Consider the following 23,277-nt stretch of genomic DNA (forward strand, 5'->3'; position numbering starts at 1 on the left):
TTTGGGCTCTTGTGAGTATGAAAGTGTGGTATTTGATGATGAAGACATGAGGTTGAGTAAGCCAAATACTCTTAGCCTTTGTGAGTATGAGGGTGTGTCATTTGAAGTAGATGTTGAGGTGTTGGAGAATGAGTTGGTGAAGAAGAGTGAAGCCCCTATTTATGATTCATATGAAGAAAGCGATGATGATGCATCTATGGAAGAAGATGATGAGGGAAATATGGACTCAAATGATGAAGGGAGTTATGGGATTAGCTTTCTTGAGGAACCCATCCTTGAGAAGTTTGAAGATTGCTTCGATGAAGAGGAGGAATGCCTTCATGAGAACCTTTTTGCACCCACTATGGAGCCCATGATAGTTGGAGATGACATTATGGACCTTCTCACGAAAGTCAAATCGTCATACAAGAATTACTTAGTGGGGAAGCTCAAAGAAAAGGTTAAGAAGGAGTCTATATGTGGAAATTTGGCATCCACTATCCCAACTCCTAAGACATCCCATCATCAATGCCATGAAAGTTCACCTTCTATCCTTGGAGAATTGACTAGTCCAAGCATTCGCATCATCAACTTTGAAAGAAATAGGAGCAACCGGAAAAGCCCCCATGACAAGAATCTCAAGTTTTCTAGTTTCAAGAGCCGGGAAGGCCATCATCCTAAGGCTAAGAAGAATGGGAAGGAGTTCAAAGGGAGGTCCCTCATTGATTGGCCCTACTTCATTTTGAAATGGTTCAAGACTTATTCATGCTTACTTGAGGACCATTCACAAACCTTTGATCAACTATTGAGAGCATTGAGCTCCATGGATAATGGAATATAAATGAGTTTGGTGGAGTCTTCCCTCAAACCACCATTTGTAAGATACCCTTTCCTTTCACTTTGCATTACATTTCCACTTGCATTTAGTTATATACATATACATTTAGCTTGCATTTGTATTATATTTCATATTGCATTTACATTAGTTAGTTCATTGTATAGTTGCATTGTAATATAATTCATATAGATAATTGCATGTAGACTAGAATTCATGCATTGTCACTAATGGCCAAACCTATTCATTTCTACACTAGAAATAGTGTTTAAATCGGTTTGGGGAGGTTTGATCATAGGTGACCATAATTTACTAGAAATCATGCATCATATAGTATAGCTTAGAATGCATTCATTTGTTATATATGTCATATAGAATTGCATATAGTTAGAGCATGCATTAATTCATATCATATCATTGCATTTGTACTTTATTGCATTTATTCAAAAATCCAAAAACATGTATTTCCTTTTTATTCCTACTCCTACATGTACATTGAGGACAATGTCCAAAATAAAGTGGGGGATGGGAATTTATATTCCAAAAATACATAAAAATTGAAAATTTTGAAAAATCACAAAAATATGTCCTTTAATTTCATAAAATCAAAAACCATAAAAGTTTGAAAATTTGAAAAATCCAAAAACACGTTCATTTCCTTTGTAGTGTAGTCTTGTATATATTATTGTATATATTGTGTTTGTTTTATCCTTGTTCACATTGATCGACTACACCACATTCGAGACATGAGGATATTGAAGACCGCATGGTATGATCTTTCCAATCTCCTTTTTCCTCTTTATGTTAATGACTATGTGGCTTTATTTTGATTGATGCGGTAAAAACAATGTGAACTTAGGACTTGCATTTAGTTTATATGGCATATTAGTTGGTAGAATCATTTGCATTAGGATGTATATATGTTAGTTGCATCATGGCATGTAGTTTGCATGTTAGAAAAATTTTGCGAAACCGTCTATTTGGGAAGCTTGACAAGTGTATATAGGCCCTAGTAGATGCTTTTTCTTCTTAAGACTTTGCTTGTTAGAATACTTGTAAAACACCCTAGGATGTGTCATGCTAGTATCCTTTGACCCATGGTTTAAGGCCTAGTCAAGAGTACCTTGTGGTGTGATAGCTCCTTGTCTACCGTTTATTCTAAGGTGACCCTTGAAACCATGCATGCATCCATCATCCATGTTCTACCACATTTTTGTCATCAAAGGGAATGGGCACAAAAAGAAATCAATTTGAGTTCAATGAAATGAAAAGTGAAAGAAAGTTTGCAAAAATGCATCAAATGAAAAGAGGAGCAAAAATAGAACTCCTAAAGCTTCAAATATAAGCCACCCTCACTACATATGGAGTGACTTTGAAAATGTTCAAAAGAAATGCAAAGAAAAGTTGAAAGTTGTCAAGTGTTGAATTGCCAAAAATAAAAAAGAAATGGCAAGAAAGTGTTCTCAAATTTTATATGCCACATGAAATTGGGGGGAAAAACAAAAACAAAAGCAAACTCCCAAAGTGAAACTCAAATATCTATCGATCCCTTTATCCATCGTATCCATTTTTGTGCATGGTAGAGAGGGGACGACCCTTCTTCTTGTCTAGGCAAGAGGGGGAATTCCGCGATCCTCCAGTGTTTCTAACACCATAGGGAGTCTATTCTTGACAAAAGCATTTAACGATTGAGGACAAAGGTACCCTAGCTTGACACAACTTGGAGGTGATTTATTGGTATCCTTCTAGGCTTAGTAGTTTGAAGAAATTGCATCTATGAAGGAGTGTGTACCCTTATATTGCTTCCCTTGTAGATAATTTCCGCCACTTAGATGAGGAAAGTGGCTATTCTTTTGTAGATGCATCCATTACTTGTTTTGTGTGCTTAATGTTTGGATGTGTCGCCATTTTGGCAAGCCCCACCTTGCCTTGCAAGAAGGCATCCTACCTCATGGTTGTCTTGTTGTTAGTTGAAGGGGCGGAGTGAGACCCGCTAATTGTCTCATATCGGCTATGATATTAGGTTAGTTTAAATAAAGGTCTAGTTTTAGTCACCTCTTTACTCGGGACGAGTAAAGGTTCGGTTTGGGGATATTTGATGTGAACATTATTTGCGCACATTTAGTCCCCTTATTGAGCCTATTTTGCATACTATTATAACATTCTATGGCCATTTTATCCGTCAAAACCTTCCTATTTGCTTTTCTATCGCATTTCATATGTTTTGTAGAAAAGAAGATAATAAGGCGGAAATTCCCGTCTTTCGTGCATATTTGGAAGCTTATTGATGATATTAGATGGACTAGTATGAAGAGGAGGCAAGAATGATGACCAAGTATGTAGGAATAAAGTGTATATAGAAGGATCAAGGGGTTAAAAGCAAGGATGACGAGAAGGAAGGCATTGCATGAAGAAATTGCTCGGAACCCAAATTAAGAGTTGCTCCTTTGGCTCTGAAAATATGCTAGATGGAACGACGTCGAAAAAACAAGTGATCTAGGCTTTTGAATCACTCCAATAGGAGTCCGGATGAGGAAATAACGTCCGTTTTACAATCCGAGCTCAAGATACAGCTCAACCCGCTCGGGTCAAATTCAACCCGCTCGGGTTGAAGCCCAGGACGCCCATATTTCGCTCGGGACGGGCGTATTCCTTGACAGGAAACTATCCCTTGCTACGTGAACAACAATCCGAGCGTCTTCTCCCAAATCCGCCCGGATTGCATCTCCCGAATCCGCTCGTCTTCTCCCAAATCCGCCCGGATTGCATTTTCAGAATCCGCCCGGATTCAATTGAATCCGCCCGTTTTCCCCGCCAGAATCCGCCCGTCCCGACTCCAATACGCACGGATTCCAGTACAACGAAATTTCGTCTTCTCCAAGCTACAAAGAAAGAAGCCCTTCCTTCGAAAAATACCGGCTCCTCCTTGCTCAATCTAAAAAGTGTAATTACTAGTTTAGCCCTTAGTTAACCCTAATGCATCCACCTAATTTCCACTATAAATACCCCATTTGTAATAATCAAATCATCAAGTTTTATTAGATTAGAATACACATCTTCTTAGCTAGAAAAATCCTTCCTTAGATTAGATTAGGAGTAGATTAGAATAGATTACTCTTTAATCTTTCCACAAATTACACATTAATCTTTCCATAATTATTGTTCAAGTTTATTATTCAAGTTTATTATTGGGTAATTGAAGATTATTGGGTTATTATTGGGAGATTGACAACCTTCCATCAATCATCAAGTTCTTCTATTATTCTTTGCTTTATTGTTTGGATCATCTTAAGTTGGTATAATTCCTTTACTCTTTACTCTTTATTGTTCATTTCTTCATTCCATTATCATGTTTATATTTGTTGTGATGATTGACACCATTAATGACATGTTTCCCATGATAATGAGTGAGTAGTCTTTTAGCTAGGATTAGTGGGTAATTAGGGGAAACAAACATGGGATTGATTCATGCTTAATCTAATATGTTCACATGATTAAATTGATTGCTTGTTGTGATGTCAACTTTATGCACATGTTATGTTTGATGAAATGCTAAGCCTATGAATCCTTGCATTTACAACCATCACTTATCTACTCAACTTGACTTGTAAGATATAACCCAACTCGAGTCTTGTTAGATCATGCATAGGAGTTGATTAGGAGGAAAGTAAGTCGACTTGTAGGTGTTGTACAATCTAATCGATTCGGCTCCGGGACCCAACTCTTCCTAAGAACCGTAAGATATAACTCAACTCGGTTCCTCCACAACATTAATTGCTTGCAACTTTGTAAACATGTTTGTATGATCAACACCATGAATCCCCTATGACCCCATGATATCCTAGCACCTTTAATCATTTGTTTACATCTCTTAGTTCATTGTTTGCTTGTTTATTGCTTTTATTAGATTAGAACACAACTACAAACCCCAACCAAATTGTGACACTAGCATGAATTGAGGTAGATAGACTTAGAACCCAAAGCACACCGTCCCATGGATCGACCTCGAATTACCGCTAACTAGTTGTTTGTTGAGTATTATAAATGTGTTTGATTGGATGAGTGACGACATCGTTCGGATCAAATCTCCATAGGTACAATTCTCTTAATCCTTGCCTTAATTATTGTTAATCTTTATTACTTGTTCATCATGTTTGGCTTTGTTAGTATGATTGACAAACTTCTAAACATGTTAAACTTGATCATGAGTGAGTAGATACTTTAGCTAAAAAAAATCGGTAATTAGGGAAAACCAACATAGGATTGATTCATGCTTAATCTAATATGTTCACATGATTAAATTGCTTGCTTGTTGTGATGTCAATATTATGCACATGTTATGTTTGATGAAATGCTAAGCCTATGAATCCTTGCATTTACAACCATCTCTTATCTACTCAACTTGACTTGTAAGGTATAAACCAACTCGAGTCTTGTTAGACCATGCATAGAAGTTGAATAGGAGGAAAGTAAGTCGAATTGTAGGTGTTGTACAATCTAATCGATTCGGCTCCGGGACCCAACTCTTCCTATGAACCGTAAGACATAAACCAACTCGGTTCCTTCACAACATTAATTGCTTGCAACTTTGTAAACATGTTTGTATGATCAACACCATGAATCCCCTATGACCCCATGAAATCCTAGCACTTTTAATCATTTGTTTACATGTTTACTTTTATTGCTTGTTTTACTTTGTTGCTTGTATTAGCCTAGGACAAAACTACAAACCCAAACAAATTGTGACACTAGCATAAATTGAGATAGATAGACTTAGAACCCAAAGCACATCGTCCCATGGATCGACCTCGACTTAACCACTAACTAGTTGTTTGTTGAGTATTATAAATGTGTTTTGATTGGGTGTAGAATGACACGCCCACGATCAAGTATATAAGTCAAAAATGAAGCACACAAGATATGATAAAGCTTGCCAAACTAAGGCAAGGGGAATTTCAAAATTCGGCCAAAAAAGGCCCATGTTCAGTCAGCCGTCACCGCGACGGACAAACACAAAACGAAATGTTTAAAATTTTACAAGTCTACACCACACAGGGTCAGACCACCATCTAAAAAAGTTTGAAAATAAATACTTTTAACTTTAGGTCACATTGATGACCTCCACTTTTGGTACCTCCTCTGCCTCCTTTTGCTGACTTCCCATTTCAGGTACAGGACCAGCTTACACGCCCCCGGCAACAGCAGCCTCCTGAGCTCCCTCAACAACAGCAACCTCCTCAAATGAACCAGCATCCCCAGCACCTATCTGCTCCGCCAGCGCGGGAGAATTCACCTCGCTAACCTCAGGCATCAGCACGCTCAAATCAGGCTGAACGGGGTAAAGGGTCTCCAGCTGCCTCTCCTCCTCCTCTATGGCATGCTAGGTTGAAGTCTCCTCAAGTACAGCACGCATCCCGCTAATCGTTCCCCGCCAGGTAGCATAGGCGACAATATTGGTGGCCAAGGAGATCAGCTCTATGATATTCTCATCAAATTGCTTGAGAGAACCAGTGAAGGTGCTGCACACTTCTTGAGTACGCGCCAGCTGGTCAGCACCCTCCTTCAGCTTCTTCTTGACTCCAGCAAGCTCGGCTTTTATCTCCACCACCTGTCCCCTCAAGTCAGAACGCTGCTGCTCCAGCTCAGTAATGGTTCCAGTCAGCTCTTGATTCCTGGTGCTGGTAGCCCTACTGGTAGTCTGGACCACATTGATCATCTTCATATTATATAAGGTTAATTGGAAGGCCTACATGAAGAAAAGGAAGGGTCAACAAACTTGGTATAAAAAATTCAGGGGAAGTAGCAAAGGAAGAATACTCATCATGAAGGCGTTATGCACATCGTTCTCTTCCATCTCCTCTGGCGAGAACTCCGAGAAGGCCTCCACCAATGGAAGGAAGAGGATCTAGTCGATTTCGGGCCAATATGGCGCCCTGTCAATGTTTCCAAAGCCCTCAGAAAAGTGGGCGATGATGCCACCGCTGGCAGCAGTAGAAGGACTAGCAGGTGGAGTATGAGGATGACGGGACATCGGGCTGACTTCTAAGGGTTCAGGACGAATGGTACTGGTACGGGCATGAGGAGACTGGAATGAGTCAGCAGGGGCACTCTTCTTAGAAGCAGAGGTGATGTCAGGGGTCGCAGCATTTCTTTTTCTCTTAGCACTCTGGAGGATGACCTCTAGAGGATAATCTTTCGAGCCTACAAGCAGCCAGATTTTAGAAACCTAGATAGGAAACAGGATTACATGTAGGCAGAGATAGTACGAATGGCAGAACGAAGTGGCTTACTAGAGGACATGATGTGGGCTGATTGTTGTGGATTGGAAGAAGAGGCAGGTGAAAAGCCGGGTAGCAGGTTATGGAACTTTCTCTCAGGTTGGGGGATGCAGAACAGTTTGTTGCGAGTAGGTATTTGGTCGCCTAGACGAGTCAGATGGCAGGGACTTACACGAAAGCAAAAAGTAAGCCAGTAAGCATTAAGAAGAACAAATCAGGCATCAGGAAAGCAACTTACTCGAGATAATGACCACTTCTCGAAGATCTAGTCAGCAGGCGGCTGGATGAAAGCCTTTCTCACATAGAAGAAGTCCTCAAACCACTTCTCATCCCTGTATTTTAACACGTGTCTAAAGAGGGTCTCACCAGAGCCGCCGAAATAAAATTGGCCTCTTCCTAGAGACCTGATCTCGTACATATGGGCCAGATCGCCTAGGGAGATGGGGCTGCCGGTATTCTGACTAGCAGTCAGAGAATAGTGGAGAACCCTCCAAATGTTAGCAGAAATTTATGCCATGGCGAAGTTGTTGGAGCAAAGAAAATCTTGCATAAGTTTTGGGGAAGGGAAGCGAAGACCGTATCTAAACGGGTAGAGATAGAAGTAGACCAACCCCGGCCGAGCAGCGTCTGCCTTTTGGCCTGATTCAGGAATCGCTATTTCGACCCCATCGCCAAGACCCTACAATTCATTTATTAAAGGAATGTCGCCGGTGGTAAGGGAGGAGTTGCAGTCATGGGGGTGGACGAAAAGGTTACGAGAAGGAAATACGGGATCCGGGGTTTGGTCGGTCGGGGCAGAGGCCCAGGAGGCATGACGGGTTTTATCCATGGTCGGAAGAAAAGGAAAAGAAAGGATTGAAGAAAAATGGCAAGGAAGAAGTACCTGGGGAGAGCGGCGGCGAAAAACGGCGGTGAAGTCCGTCGGGGGAGAGAAAAAGGGAGAAGAAGAGTTTTGGGAGTTAGAGGGTTTAATGTTTTGGAATTAATGAAGTGAAGGAGGGGAGTTGAGATTATAAAGGAAGAGAGAGTCAGGGGAAAGTGCGAGAAACAAGGGATAAAAGAGGGAGCAATGATGAGTGCTTGGGAAGTTGTGTGAAAGACGGCGCATGATTTCAAAAAAAGAATCCGTAATTCCTTATTCGACTCCTCGAGACGTATCTCACAAGGAATTAGGGACAAACCGCTCGGGCCAAAATTGGCATAATAACTTATTATGGGATAAGCCTACTTGGTTCCGTCAGAAGAGTTGGGCCGTGGAGACAGATCAATCACAAGGTGCCCAAGAGCAAGTGGAATCCGTCTAAAAGAATTGGGCCAAGAGAGTAAGCGATAGTGGAGAAGCCCGCTGATAGAGGAGTCCCGTGTTTTGGAAAGCTGGTCGCGTTCCCTTATGAGGGGTTTAGTTTTCAGTACTTGTTGTTAGGAGTACCTAGACCAAAACACAATTTATAACTTCACAAAAACCTCTACAATTAGTAAAGAGGCAAGTAAAGGTCGGATCCCAAGGGACGGGAATTGAGATGAGATTTTCTTTTGCAACTAGTGGTGTCTAAGGGTCTCACAATTGGGGTTTGAAGTAGAAGATCACTAAAGTAAATAGCAATAAAAGTAAACAAGCAAGATGATTAAAAAGGGATGTAAACAATTGATAAAAGGCACTAGGTGTCATGGGGTCATAGGGGATTCATGGGAATTGATCATACAAACATATTCTCAAATTATAAGCAAGCAATTATTGTTGGGATGGATCGAGTTGGTTTATATCTTACAATCCTAGGAATGTTTGGGTCCCGGAGCCGAATCGATTAGATTGTACAACACCTACAAGTCGACTTAATCTTCCCTACTCAACTATATGCATGGTCTAATGAGACTCTAGTTGGTATATGTCTTACAAGTCTCATTGAAAAGATAGGTGATGGGTAAAAAATGCAAGGATTCATAGGCTCGCATTTCATCAAACATAACATGTGCATAAGTTGAGATCACAACAAGCAAGCAAATAAACTATGAAAGCATATTAATTTAAGCATGAATCATCCCCCATGTTGGTTTCCCCTAATTACCCATTAACCCTATATAAGGAAACTACTCACTCATTATCATGTTGAACATGCTAGCAAGGTTGTAAATCATACCAACAAAGTGAAACATGATGAATAAATGAAGATAATTAACGACAATTAAAAAGGGATTAAGAGAATTATACCTAATAATGATTCCAATAATAAAGCAAAGAATAATAGAAGTACTTGATGATAGATTGGAAGGTTGTCAATCTCCCAATAATAACCCAAATAATCTTCAATTACCCAAGATAAAGGATGAACAAGAGAGAGATTAAGGAAATAAAACTTGTATTAAAACTTGATTAAATGTTGATTACAAGATTAAAGAGAGATTTGATTGATATTAACTACACTAAAGTAAGATTGCTAATAAGAACATGCTCTTCTAATTAGACTAATGGGGTATTTATAGTGGGGATTAGTTACATAAATTAGGGTTTACTAACGGTTTAAATGACGATTAAGTCCTTGAGGAATCGCCGGTCTCCTTCCTTCCTTGAAGCTTGTAGAAGACGAAATAGGCTGTTAGGGAATCCGGGCATCCAGGGCACGGGACGGGCGGATTTTGGTGTTTCTGACGGGCGGATTCTGGGCGTTTTGGACGGGCGTCTTGTGGAGGAAGACGCTCGGATTGTGGGTGCTGGACGGGCGTCTTGTGGACAATCCGCCCGGATTGTCTTACAGCTTCGTTCCTTCTTCTTTTCTTCCTTTTTCTTCATAAAATCCTTGAGGATTTCCCCGGGGATGCAAGGAACTTTTCTCATCATTGCCCATCTACTATAGTATGTACAAAGACCTTCTAATCTTGTTTTCTCTTTGATGCTTGGTCATTGAATTCAATCAATTTAGCTTCATTTTGCCTTGAAAATGCAAGGTTTGCACTCCTTTCCTACCAAGGACACAAAACCTCAAAGAATATGCAAAACAAAGGACTAAAAACAATAAATGACCCAAATATGCACTAAAAAGCATGGGAACAAGGCTAATTCAGGGACTAAATATGCTCTAATTATGGTCACATCAAAAGCTTTTAGGGAGATCTTAGGGAAAATTCAGGGAGATCAGGGAGAAGACCCGTTATGGAAAGAGTTGCGGTAGGAGTAGTATTCCTTACCATAAACGAGGTAGAGCATATCTAGGGTTCCTACCCTATAAATAGCCGAAGGATCAATCAAGGAAGGACATTCAAGATCTCACACGCATAACACGTTGTGCTAGCTAGAATTACATTCCGTCTCCATTGTACTCGTTCTCCCATTAACAAGCTAGTGCAATATTTGGAAGGGTGCCGTCCCTTCCCGCGGTTGTTTGCTACATTGGGTTTTTCGCGTCACCAAATCTCACGTGTCAACCTTTATGTTCGTACCTAATTTCTTTACTTACCCTAAACGCAAATATATATCCAACATACAACGAATAAGACCGCATTCTTGGTTAACCTAAATCGGTAGGAAATTACCAAAACAAACATTATAATCATTCTTTCAATGTCCACATTTACATTTATCTATACTGTTCAGTAGAAAATTAAAGGGTGTTTGAAAATATGTAATGCAAGTTGTGAGAATATGTCTTGTAAGGGAAGATCGTCTTAAACAAGACCAATTGGATGAAGATAGCCCTTTTTCGCTTACAACGGGTTTCGTTTTTTTTCCTTTAGTAGTTCTTTATATGTTACGATATACTATGGTCTATGGAGTATACTTTTAGTGAACATCATACTCCGTATTTATTTAAATAGATATTGCTCCATAGTATCTCACCGGTGCCTAGTTCATTCGTTTATAGATTCGTATTTTCTATCAAACAGATATTTGAAGTGGCCCCTTCTCTATATATGGTTGAGGTTCGCAAAACAAAAGGAGATACACTTGAGTTTCACAAGGTATTATTATTATTATTATTATTATTATTATTATTATTATTATTATTATTATTATTATTATTATTATTATTATTATTATTATTATTATTATTATTATTATTATTATTATTATTATTATTATTATTATTATTATTATTATTATTATTATTATTATTATTATTATTATTATTATTATTATTATTATTATTATTATTATTATTATTATTATTATTATTATTATTATTATTATTATTATTATTATTATTATTATTATTATTATTATTATTATTATTATTATTATTATTATTATTATTATTATTATTATTACACTCTCGAGAGAGATAAATAGAAGCTAGATAAAAGCATTAGGAACCAACATTAAATAGCCTGACTATAACTCTCTCATTTTCCCATGGGTAATCATGATTAGTGTGCTCTTTATTAAAATTCGACTGTTGTATGCAATTTTAACTGAGTACAAATTCATTATTTTTTTTTTTGTAAAAGGTAAGTTTCTCATTAAAACATAACAAGCTATTACAAACTACCAACAATTGGAACACATTTCATAAGGATCATATTCTAAACATCAAATAAAAACAGCTTTGATCCAAATTTTATCACGATTAGTTTTAGCTTTACTGGGCCAATACATTGATCTCTTCAGTAAGCTCCTTATTTCCCCAATGAGTTTGTTTTAATGAATAAGAACACCATCCATTCGTACCTTGTTTCTCTGTTGCCAGACCGTGTAAAAAGTTGTCTGCAACCAAGCATTTACTACCTTCTTCTTGACCATTGACCACCACGATTTGTTATGTATGTATTCCAAAGGATTGACATTAACCACAAGCCAACTGATATTCAATATTCTCCTCAATCTGCACAACACTAGCAGAATATAGGGGCATTGTTAAAAGACATGATCATGTGACTCTGAGGAGTACCCACATAGCAAGCAGATAGTATCAGAGCATACCCCCAATTGGAAAAGTTTCTCTTTTAAAGGCAAAGCTTTCCTAGCAATCAACCAGCTTGTAAATTTTGTTTTGGAACACACCAAGAGTTCCAAATGAAATTATCCCAGTTCATAGTAGGTTGCACCTGCCTACATCAATTATACCTATACCTGGCAGAATAAAACTGAACCTGAAAAATCGATTGAAAACATCTGAATTTATAACCGATCAAACACCCGATATGAATAAATTAAATAGTACCTGAAACCCGACTCCGTCCGAATAGAACCGAAACTGGATCGAACTCCATAATAACCCAATAAAACTCGAACCTTGATATATCTCAACCGATAAGAACCGAATCGATTGACCCGAATGAAAAATATTTCTTTTCTCATAAATACCCTCAAATTTAGGTGTTTTTTCATTGATTATTTATTTATTAATTATAACATTCAAATTGAAAAATATAAGGTCCATTTAAGCCCTTTTTTACTCTCAATTCAAGAAAACTTTGACCCGAAACTCAACTGAACTGAAACAAAACCGACCCGAATCGTACCGGACTCGAAATAGCACACACCGATTAAAGTTTCTAACCGTAATGAACCTGATACAAATCGAACTGAAATCGAAATTAAGTTCAACTCGAATTAAATCGAACCGATTCAACCCGATCCGAAACTGAACCGAATGATCCGTTTGCTAAGTCTAATTATACCCACTGGATATGGAATAATCATTAGGGTGAGGCATCCACTGACCATTACAGTAGCTAGATTGCAGAATGTCCTTTACCACTACAAGAAAAACGCGGGTTAGTGACGGCCCTACCGACGGAAAAAAGAGGCCGTCAGAAAACACGGGTTACTGACGGATTTGTGACGGAAATTCCGTCAGTAACTTTTCCTGACGGATACCCCGTCAAAGATCCATCCATTGCGCGTTGACCAAGTCAAAGGCGCCAAAACCCGTGACGAAATCCCGTCGGTAATTCCTTAATCCTGACGGAATATCCGCGGTGGGTTTCACACACAAAATTGGAGTACAGATTGAAAATTATTTTAGCCCATCGACGGAATATCCGTCGCTTTTTAAAATCTGACGGAATTTCCGTCGGGGCCAAGATATTTGAATTCTCATCGATGACAGCTATCACAATAATCGCCCACCGACGGAATTTCCGTCAGGATTTTGAAAAAACTGACGGATATTCCGTCAGTGGACCAATAATTGTGACGTGTACAGTCACTTAAATTATTGGTATATAAAGTGGACATCTGACGGATTTTCCGTCAGTAAAATAGGAATACTGACGGAATTTCCGTCAGGATTTCTATTTCACTGACGGAAAATCCGTCACATGCCCTTATAAACTAAGACACGGGAACACTTTCCCCTCACTTTACCAAATTTCCCCAAATCAATTAAAAATCGTCAACCCTCCTAACCTCCTTAAAACCCGACACCACCACCACCCTCCTCCACTTCCGGCGCCACCACCAGCACCAACACCACCACGCCGTCGCCATCACTATAAGGTAATTTACTTTATCTTTTTTTCCTATTTCCTTTATCTTTTTCCTTCTCCTTCATCCTTTTCCTTCTCCTTTTCTTATTTATCTTTTTTTTTAATAGTAGGCCGCCGCCCGCCGCCCTCCTCTGCCAGCCGCCGCCGCCGCCGCCCCTTTTTTTTCATTTTTTTTGTCAAGTTAATTAGGTATTACTGCTTTTAATTTTTTTAATTAGTTTAATTAATTTAGATTATTAGTTATTGTTTTAATTGTTGTTGAAAAAGGGTTGGTGTTGATGCATGTTGACTTAGGATAGAAGCCAATGTTGTGACGGATGTATGTTGTTAATGTATGTTGTTAATTTAGATTATTAGTTATAATTTTTTTTTAATGTATGCATGTTGACTTAAGATAGATATTTAATTTTATTGTTAAAAATTAGATTATTGTTAAATGTTAATTAGAATAGATATGAATTAGACTAGATATGTAAAATGAAAAGTAAATCATGTTAGTTTATGTTAATTGAAAAAGTAGTCATTGTTGTATGTGTTGTTTTTAATATTGTTAAAATTATTGTTCATATTGACCTAGTACCCGTTCAAAAATTACTCACTAGGTGTAATTTTTGAATAGTCCCCGTTTTGGGACTGTCTTTGTATGTTTTAAGTCACTTAGGTAGTAAACATGTGCTTGTGATTTGTTAATGAGAAAAGAGTTTGGTGACAATTCCTTTAATGTTCTCTAAATGCATATGTAGAGTAATTATTTATTCTATATTGTGTATTTGGAGAACGGATGGGAATTGCTGCCGAATTTTTGTTCTCATTAATAAATCACAAGTACATGTTTGCTAGTGACTTAAAACATACATTGATGGGTTTAGGTTGGAGTGATAAGGACCCAATTCAAAGAAATACATTATTTATATTGGATAAAATGTTAAATTATTGTTTATTATGCTTGATTTTGATTGTTGTTAGGTTATTATCTTTTTTAATGACATATATAAATGTGTAGATATATAATAACATGAAAAGATTAGAACGGCAGTGGATGTATGAAAGATTAGACGAAAAAAAGAAACCCAAGAAAGCATATGCAGAGGGGGTGAAAGAGTTTATTAAATTCGCAGAAGGAAGTAGTGAGTACAAGAATTTAGGTGAAATGAGGTGTCCGTGTAAGAAATGCAAAAACCTAGGTTTTAAAAGGAAAGCAGATGTTCAAATTCATCTTTGGTCGTATGGTTTCGCCGATAATTATTATGTATGGACATATCACGGTGAGAAACTACCTAGTACAAATGCTAGTGAGAATCCTTACCGTGAGTTCGTGGAAAATGCATTGCGTGATACTGTTGACCAAATTTTGGAGGATCGACTTAATCCTGATGACCTTAACGATGAAGAAGTGCGTTATGAAACCCCGAACCCCCAAGTTTCTTCGTTCTTTAAAATGTTAGAGCAAGCCGAACAACCGGTGTTTGAGGGAAGTGATATGAGTTTGTTGCATGGCAATGCTAGGTTGTTATCACTCAAATGTGAGAACAACATATCTCTTAGATGCGCTAATGGTTTTGTGTCGTTCGTTGGTGACATAATTCCAAAGGAAAATCAAATGGCGCGCAATTTTAATGAGATTAAAAAAGTTCTGAAGGGACTCCAACTTCCCCATGAAAAGATTGATGCATGTATCAATGGATGCATGCTTTTCTGGGAGGAAAATTCTAATCTTGAAGAATGTACAAAGTGTCGTGCATCTCGGTATAAAGGTAAAAAGAATTCAAGTGGGAGGCGAATTCCATGTAAACCAATAACTTATTTCCCGCTTGCGCCAAGGTTACAACGACTATATGCAACCAAGCACATAGCAGGTGAGATGAGTTGGCACTACAAAAACTCTCGATTAAGAGAAATAGGGACGATGGCACATCCAAGTGATGGAGAAGCGTGGAAGCATTTCGATAGAGAGCATCCAGATTTTGCAAGTGAACCCCGGAATGTTAGGCTAGGTTTGTGTACGGATGGATTTCAACCTTTTGGGCAGTTTGGGATGAAATACTCTTGTTGGCCCGTGATTGTGACTCCGTACAACTTACCTCCTTGGTTATACATGAAGAGACAATTTATGTTCTTATCTGTACTAGTTCCCGGTCCTAAGAACCCGAAGTCAAATTTAGATGTTTTCCTCCAACCGTTGATCAAAGAGTTGAAACAACTTTGGGAAATCGGCGTGGACACCTATGATGTCTCTAAGAAACAAAATTTTCAATTAAAGGCTGCATTAATGTGGACGAACAATGATTTTCCGGCATATGGCATGCTTTCTGGTTGGTCCACAAGTGGATATCGTGCCTGTCCTTATTGTCCAAAAAATGATCATAGATCTTTTTGGCTTAAAAATAGCAAAAAGGTTTGTTGGTTTGATTGTCACCGTGAGTTCTTAACACCTGATCATCCTTTCTGCGACAATTGTAAGCATTTTCTTAAAAACAGAAAAACTGAGAATCGCATAGCCGCATCGAAATTAACGGGTGATGAAGTGTGGGAATCCGTAAAAGACTTGCCTAAAATAGTTGATGCTTCTGATAAAGAATTGAAAAGATTGAAAGATCGAATGAAGGTTGGTGGAAACAAAGCATATTCTCGGGAACTTCCCTCTTCGGAAAACGTTGATTCGACACAACTTGGATGTTATGCACATTGAGAAAACTTTTTTTGAACAACTTATCAACACCATCATGGATGTACCAGGTAAAACTAAATTTGACACTAAGGGTAAAGAAGACTTTAATGAACTTTGCTATAAACGGACCACATCATCTAGGTTTGTTTTATCAAACGCGGAGAAAAAGGCTCTATGTGACTGGGTTGCTAACTTAAAATTCCCGGATGGTTATGCTTCAGATTTGAGTCGGTGTGTTGACCATAAAAAGAAGGTGTTACATTCCATGAAAAGTCATGATTGTCATGTCTTTATGGAACGACTACTCCCCGTTGCCTTGAAAGAGTTGTTCCCGACAGGTCCTTGGAATGCAATAACTGAGATAAGCCAATTTTTTAGAGACCTGTGTACTTCTACGATTAGAGTTGATTCTATGGAACGTCTGGACTCAAACATTGCGGAGATAATATGCAAGTTAGAGAAGATATTTCCCCCGTCTTTTTTCAATTCCATAGAGCATTTGCCTCTTCACCTACCTTATGAAGCGAAATTTGGAGGACCTGTTCAATATCGATGGATGTATCCATTTGAGAGATTTCTTAATCATATAAAAAAAAACATTGGCAACAAAGCTCGGGCGGAGGGTTCAATATGCAACGCTTTTTTGTTAGAGGAAATTTCAAATTTCTGTTCTTTTTATTTCGAATATCACATTGACACAAAAGCAAAAGACTTAGAAGTTGGTGTAAATTCCGATGACCAGTTGAAATCTAAGTTACCTGAGTTATTCAATGATGACATAGGAACTACAACCGGAAAATGTATACAAAGGTACTTAACTGAGAAAGAGTATGAAGAAGCTCATTTTTATGTGCTAAGGAACTGTGGAGATTTTTTAGATACTTATGAAAAGTAAGTTAATACTTCATCATTACTCAATTGTTTTTTAATTATCAAATTAGATCGAATTTATAGGTAATTAATACATAACTAAAACATGTTTTCCCTACTTATAGGGAATTTGAGGCACATATCAAAATCAATTTTCCTGATGTCACATCCTCTGATGATGTTTGGGTGATGCGTGTCTTTTATATGATGTTTTACATCCCATTTTACACGCATTTCAGAGCTCATTCATGTAGTTCATGCTACATTTCTCCCTATTTCCGTCTACTTCCGTATTTTTGTACATTATTGCAGAAATGTGAAGATTCCAGCGGAAATCGAGCTAAATCCGTCCCCAAGTATCCTGCATTGCAAATGACGTAAAGGAATCACTTAAGGAACGAGCTTGGTGCGCAATCCAAGACCCAAAAGACAAATCCACGAGTTTATAAGAGGCAAGTAGCAGCTCATCCAGTCGATCGACCACCTCCTTCAGTCGATCGACCAACTATCGGGTTCCAGAAGTTATTGTTTGCTGAGGATCAGTCGATCGACCAGTCCCATCAGTCGATCGACCCAACTGCTATTTCAGACGAGAATTAGAAGATTGAGGAAGCGCAAGCCCATGATGCTAGGTTTAGGAAATAAGAAGTTACGTTAATTTCTATATAACGTAACCTAAAAACATTCAGTTTTCATTCAGTTTTTACCTAAGTTTTATCATCAGTTTTATATTAAGTTTTCGCATACGGTTCTTGATAGTTAGTTAGGGTTTGGGATTGTTGAGCATTGGATTTTCGGTTCTTAATAACTAATCTTTCCTCTGCAACTCGGTATTCTTCTGCCCTACTTTTAGTTCATCTTTATTTTATCAATAGTTTAGAATTGCTAAGTAGATTCCCGCAACCGTTATCATTGTTTATGTTAATTGTTTGTTCTACTGTTTTTGGCATGAATTCCTTTGTTTACTTTATTAGTTTTGTTATTGTTTTCACCCTTAGCATGAGTAGCTAAGTAGTTTGTGCTAGGATGTAGGCGAGTTTTAGCGTAGGCGGCAAAGTATTGAACACGGCCTAATTCGCATGTCAATCAATCGACTGGCATTATCGGTCGATCGACTGACCTCGTGAGGTTACCCTTCATTTTAATTGAATTTAATGTTGTATTTGACGAATCGAATGCATGCGACCAGTTAGATGCTTATTTTATGACCGACCCATTAAATCGAAAGATAGGGAAAGTTATTTGACCACCAATTAAATCGACTAAACTGTGCTAGGATCGAAAGATAGGTATAGTTTAGACCGTTAGTCACTTTTCAGGATGAGAGTCAGTATTAGTGATATTAGGGACCTATAGCGAGATCGAAAGATGCTATTTGTTAAGAGTGGACCGAGGGGACCTCTTGTTTCCCGCCTCACTTGTGTTCGATTTAGACCCGTTTAGTACGCTGCCGCTGAAGCTTTAATAAACCGATCATCCTAGTACCCCTTCTTTATCTGTTAAACCATCTTTTTAGTTTATTATCTTTATTTGTTCTTAGCTATAGACCATCTCAACTCAACCCCCACAATTGTTACCTTAGACTGAATATAAATCAACTAGAATTTACGTCTGCCTCCTTGTGGTTCGACCCTGTTACCACTAGCCTAGGTTAGTCTTAATAGGAAATTATAAATCTTATTTTTGGTACTCACAACGACGGGTATCAAATTTTGGCGCCGTTGCCGGGGAGGCAATAGTTCTAATTTTAGTTGTTTTTATTCTTAGTCTTTCTTAGTTTAAGGGACTTCTGTTCCTTAAACTTTTCTTATATTCTTTTTGTAGTTTCCTCTTATGCGCAGGTCACAGGGTGGTGAACTAGTACCATTTGACCCTGAGTTAGAGAAATCTTTTCGCGAGTTGAGACTAACGCAAAGGGTATTACCGACAGAGGAAGAGCTGAGTACTCTGTCAAGCTATTACGAGAACGATCTGTTCGAAGAAGACCCACAGTCTTCACCCATTTCCACTTCTTCAGCCGGGACAGTTACTTCTCCAGAAATTCCAATCATGGCCGAGGAAGCAAGTATAGCTAGTCATTCTGAGCCGACAGCTGAAAACTTATATAAGGGGTTCGAATTACCAGGAGGTGCCAGGATGTTCGAACCAAAGCCTTCATACATTAGCATGGTTGAGAATAACCAGTTCGGGGGAGCTGCAAATGAAGATGCAGCTAAGCATATGGAAACCTTTATTGATTATCATTGCTCCATACCCCCACCAAATGCGTGACCCAAGACCAGATCAAGGAGACCATGTTCATCTTCTCCCTTCGTGATGCTGCAAGGGAGTGGTATAGAGATTTGGACCGAACCGTTCAGGGGATCACCGATTGGAATTCATTGGCATTGGCATTCTACAAGAAGAACTTTTCTGCTTCAAGGACGATTGCTATTAGAGCTCAAATCACGGGCTTTAAACAAGGGCCAGATGAGAACCTCCACGAAGCATGGGTCCGATTTAAGAAGCTGGTGCGAACCATACCGCACCATGGATTCGAAAAGTGGAGCTTGTGCAATCATTTCTACAATGGGTTGTACGACGATCAGAGGGCCATTTTGGATGCTGCAACCAATGGACGATTCGCTGAAAATTTGGGAGCAACCAAGGGGTGGAAGATCATTGACGATCTAGCTACCCACAAGGCCGAGTATGGGAATTCCAGAGGGAACCATAGGAGAGTCTGCGAATCTTCCTCCTCTCCGCCGCGCTTGAGGCTCTTCTCATGAGATTTGACAAGTATGAACTAGGAGGAGCTTCTAAAGGTGGGATGTACCAAGTGAATGTTGTGTCGACGGTCCCTTTCGTGCAGTGAAAGGTGTGGGGCCGAGGGACATGTCTCGAACTGCCCTAGTCCCTTTGAGTCTTGTCTTTGTCTTTCAACACTATAGGCACTACCAACACCTACTATGAGTCGAATACCCATCCAAACTTGAGTTGGAGGAGCCAAAATGTCCTGAACCCAACTCAAGCTCCGCCGCAGCAGCAACCCTATGTGCCCCCTCATCAAAAGCAACAACAATATCAGAAACCTCCCTATGTGCCGCAGCAGCAACAATCGCAGAATTCTGAATTTTCCGAGCTTAAGAACTTGTTGCTAAAGGAGTCTCAAGCCAGAGAGGCCGGGATGAAGCTACTAGAGAGCCAAATAGCTCAATTGGCTAGCAAAAGCAACACTCGAGCTCCCGGACACTTGCCGACCCAAACTGACCAAAAGGAGACCTTAAATGCCATCACCTTGAGGAGCGGGTCCACCCTTGATGGTCCTGCCATGGTCGAGGACGCTGTTGAAAATGATGAGCCGGAAACAAGTCAAAAGAAAGCTTCAACGAATAAATCAAAGAAACAACCGTCTACCAGGTATATCAGTCGATCGACTGATATACCTAGTCGATCGACTAAATCACGGGTTACAGGAGCTTTTGAATCGTGCATCTCGCCGATCGACGAGGACAAAGATGGTCGATCGACTGAGATCGCTGCTGATGCTGAGGAATTTCGTCCTTTAATGCCAAATAATCTGCGAGACCACTTGTTTCGGGGTTCGACAGTCCCGAAGACTTTAGGACAAGACCCAAGTGCTGATGGGTCAGTCCTGGTCCCGAAGTTCGATCCAATGACGGTTAATGGCTCACATTTGAGACGGTCTGAGGAAAGGTCAAGCTTCAACAAAGAGAAGGTGACGGACTTCCAGCCAAAGTCCAAGGATGCCGGCACGCGTGATTTAGAGGAGAGGGCTAAGGTACTTCTTACAGCCCCTTACCCGGAGAGGCTAGTGCCGACCAAGGAACAGGTATCTTTCAGCAAATTTGAAAAAGTTATTCGTAGTCTGAATATACAGGTTCCTTTTCTCGAGTTGGTCAACCAAGTGCCCGCTTATACTAAATTTATGAAACAACTTTTGTCCAAGAAGCGGTCACTTAAAACAGTGCACACTGTCGCACTTACTAAAGAGTCTTGTTCCTACTTGTCTCACACTGCGCCCCATAATTTAGAGGATCCGGGTAGCTTTTCTGTTCCTTGCAAAATAGGTACCTTCTCTATTGAGAAGGCATTATGTGACCTAGGAGCTAGTATAAGCGGCATGCCCTTGAGTCTAGCTAGGAAGCTTAAGTTGACCCGGTTTGCTATCACTGACATGACAGTTCAGATGGCCGACCGATCTGCGGTCGAGCCTATAGGAGTCCTAGAGGACATACCCGTCCAAATAGGGAAGTTTTTCTTCCCTGTTGACTTTGTTGTCCTTGACATGCCTGAGGATGCCCATATACCGATCATCCTAGGTAGGCCGTTTCTGCACACTGCTGGTGCAGTTATTGACGTAGGCTCTGGAACTTTGACCTTCAAAGTTGGGAAACATTCTATAATTTTTACCCAACCTGCTAAGAAGAAGGACCCCATGTGGCCTGTTACTTGTAATACGGTTTCTGAAAAGAAATCGTACTTTGTGCTTCCTGAATTGCCTGTCTCTATTACTACTCCTGTGCTAACCCCTCCGCCCCAGATTGGGAGCAGAAAGGAGGAAGAATCTGTTGTTTTAGACATTGCAGGAGCTGGTTTGGGGAAGGATGAGCTGCAGGTCACTCTAGCTGCGACAAAGCCTATCATTCAAAGAGGAGGTCTTGGTTGCCTGAGCTATGGAATTGATGAGATAGTTGATGACGAGCCAGTCAAAGCAAAGGAGTTCGACTTGGATTCCGATGAGCCCAAAGAGACCCTTGACTGGGGAGATGATGAGAATGTTGATCCGTTGAGCCATACGGATGTGGAAGCTAAGAAGGGTGCAGCCGCTCAGATAAGCACCATTGAGGCTACCTCTAGTAGCCACAAGCCGACGAAATGGGCCATACCTTGGTCTTTCTTGATCAACTATTAGTTGATCGAGTTCGTTATAAACTTCATTTTATTTGCTATTGTTAAAACAATTTTTATTGCTTTTTGTGTGCGCGAAAACTTCGCATTTTATTTCGCTTGTTTAGGATTCTTAAGTACTTTAGACTTTATTCTGGGTTTTGCGCAATTTTGGGCGCGTATTATTGTGTACTTGCAGGTATTTAGAGCTTGTTAGCTCAAATCATTGAGCAATTACGAAGAAATATGAGGTTGCAAAGAAGAGTGTTTTCGATCGATCGACTGTTCCAAAGTGGTCGATCGACCGATCCGCAGTTCCAGGAGACACTGCTCATGTTTACCTGGTCGATCGACCGGGTAAGTGGTCGATCGACCGGCTACTTCAGCTTTTATTATTCACGACCTCTCCCCTGCTGTGTTTGGTCGATATGCAGACTTAAGGGAGTTTTCTACTCCGCTTTCTTTTCCGTCCAATTATTTATTTCTTCTAATTTTCTCATTTGTGCACATATTTACCGCTTCAAAATTGTTTTCTCAGTCTTATGCGTGGTAATTTTTGTCTTTCAGGCACTCCTTTTAGTAGAACTGCTGGCTACTGAAACCTCCTAGCTCACGCTGGTTTGGGGAGGTTTCCTTTGTCGCGCTTAAAGTCTTGTAAGTTCCCGAATTTCACTTCACGTCATGTTTATTTATTTCAATTTACGCAAATTCCCATTTCTCTTTTCTTCATTACATGATTTTGCACAATGGGGACATTGTGCGATTTGGTTTGAGGAAGGGTTTTGCGTCGCATATCATTTGTTTGCATTCACGTTTAATTTTGTTTTGCATTGTTTTATTTCATTTCTCTTATATATACAAAATTCCAAAAAAATTGAAAAAATTGAAAAAATTTCCAAAAAATGCACGTTTCTTTTAGCATATAGGTCGAGTCGGAACGATAGTATTTCCATGATGATTTTGCATTTGCACCTGTTTTGCCTGAGCCTTGCTAGATTAACATGTTATTAGTAGAATCGTTTATGCATACCTACGAGTTTTCGTTGAATTACTTGCTGGACTTGAGACTTGACTTAGAAAATTGGCAAGCTACATCATATTTCTGAGATTTAGAGCCGATAACTGGTGACATTCATGACCGGTTTATTTAGGAATGTGAGTAGTACTCCTTATGAGAGATGTTTCCTTAATTTGCATAAATATGAACTTGATCTACTTAATACCTGTATGCATTCGGTCTGTGGTTAGTTGACACATGTGGTAGAGGTTTCCCTTTATTCATTTTGCCCATAAACTCCACACTGCCAAAAATATCCCTTTTTTGTCCCATTTAC

General features: G+C 39.4%; 1 protein-coding gene across 1 annotated transcript in view; it reads left to right on the forward strand.

The window, feature by feature from the left end:
* The window catches only part of LOC141607814 (CBL-interacting serine/threonine-protein kinase 23-like), a 201,228-nt gene that overhangs the window by 114,891 nt on the left and 63,060 nt on the right, over positions 1-23,277 (forward strand). Inside the window, exon 13 of the mRNA XM_074427159.1 lies at positions 10,972-11,046. Within this exon, the coding sequence (XP_074283260.1) occupies positions 10,972-11,046 (75 nt within the window). The remainder of the gene's footprint in view (positions 1-10,971; positions 11,047-23,277) is intronic.

This window comes from Silene latifolia, chromosome 10, assembly GCF_048544455.1.
Source record: "Silene latifolia isolate original U9 population chromosome 10, ASM4854445v1, whole genome shotgun sequence".
In the NCBI taxonomy this organism is placed as follows: domain Eukaryota; kingdom Viridiplantae; phylum Streptophyta; class Magnoliopsida; order Caryophyllales; family Caryophyllaceae; genus Silene; species Silene latifolia.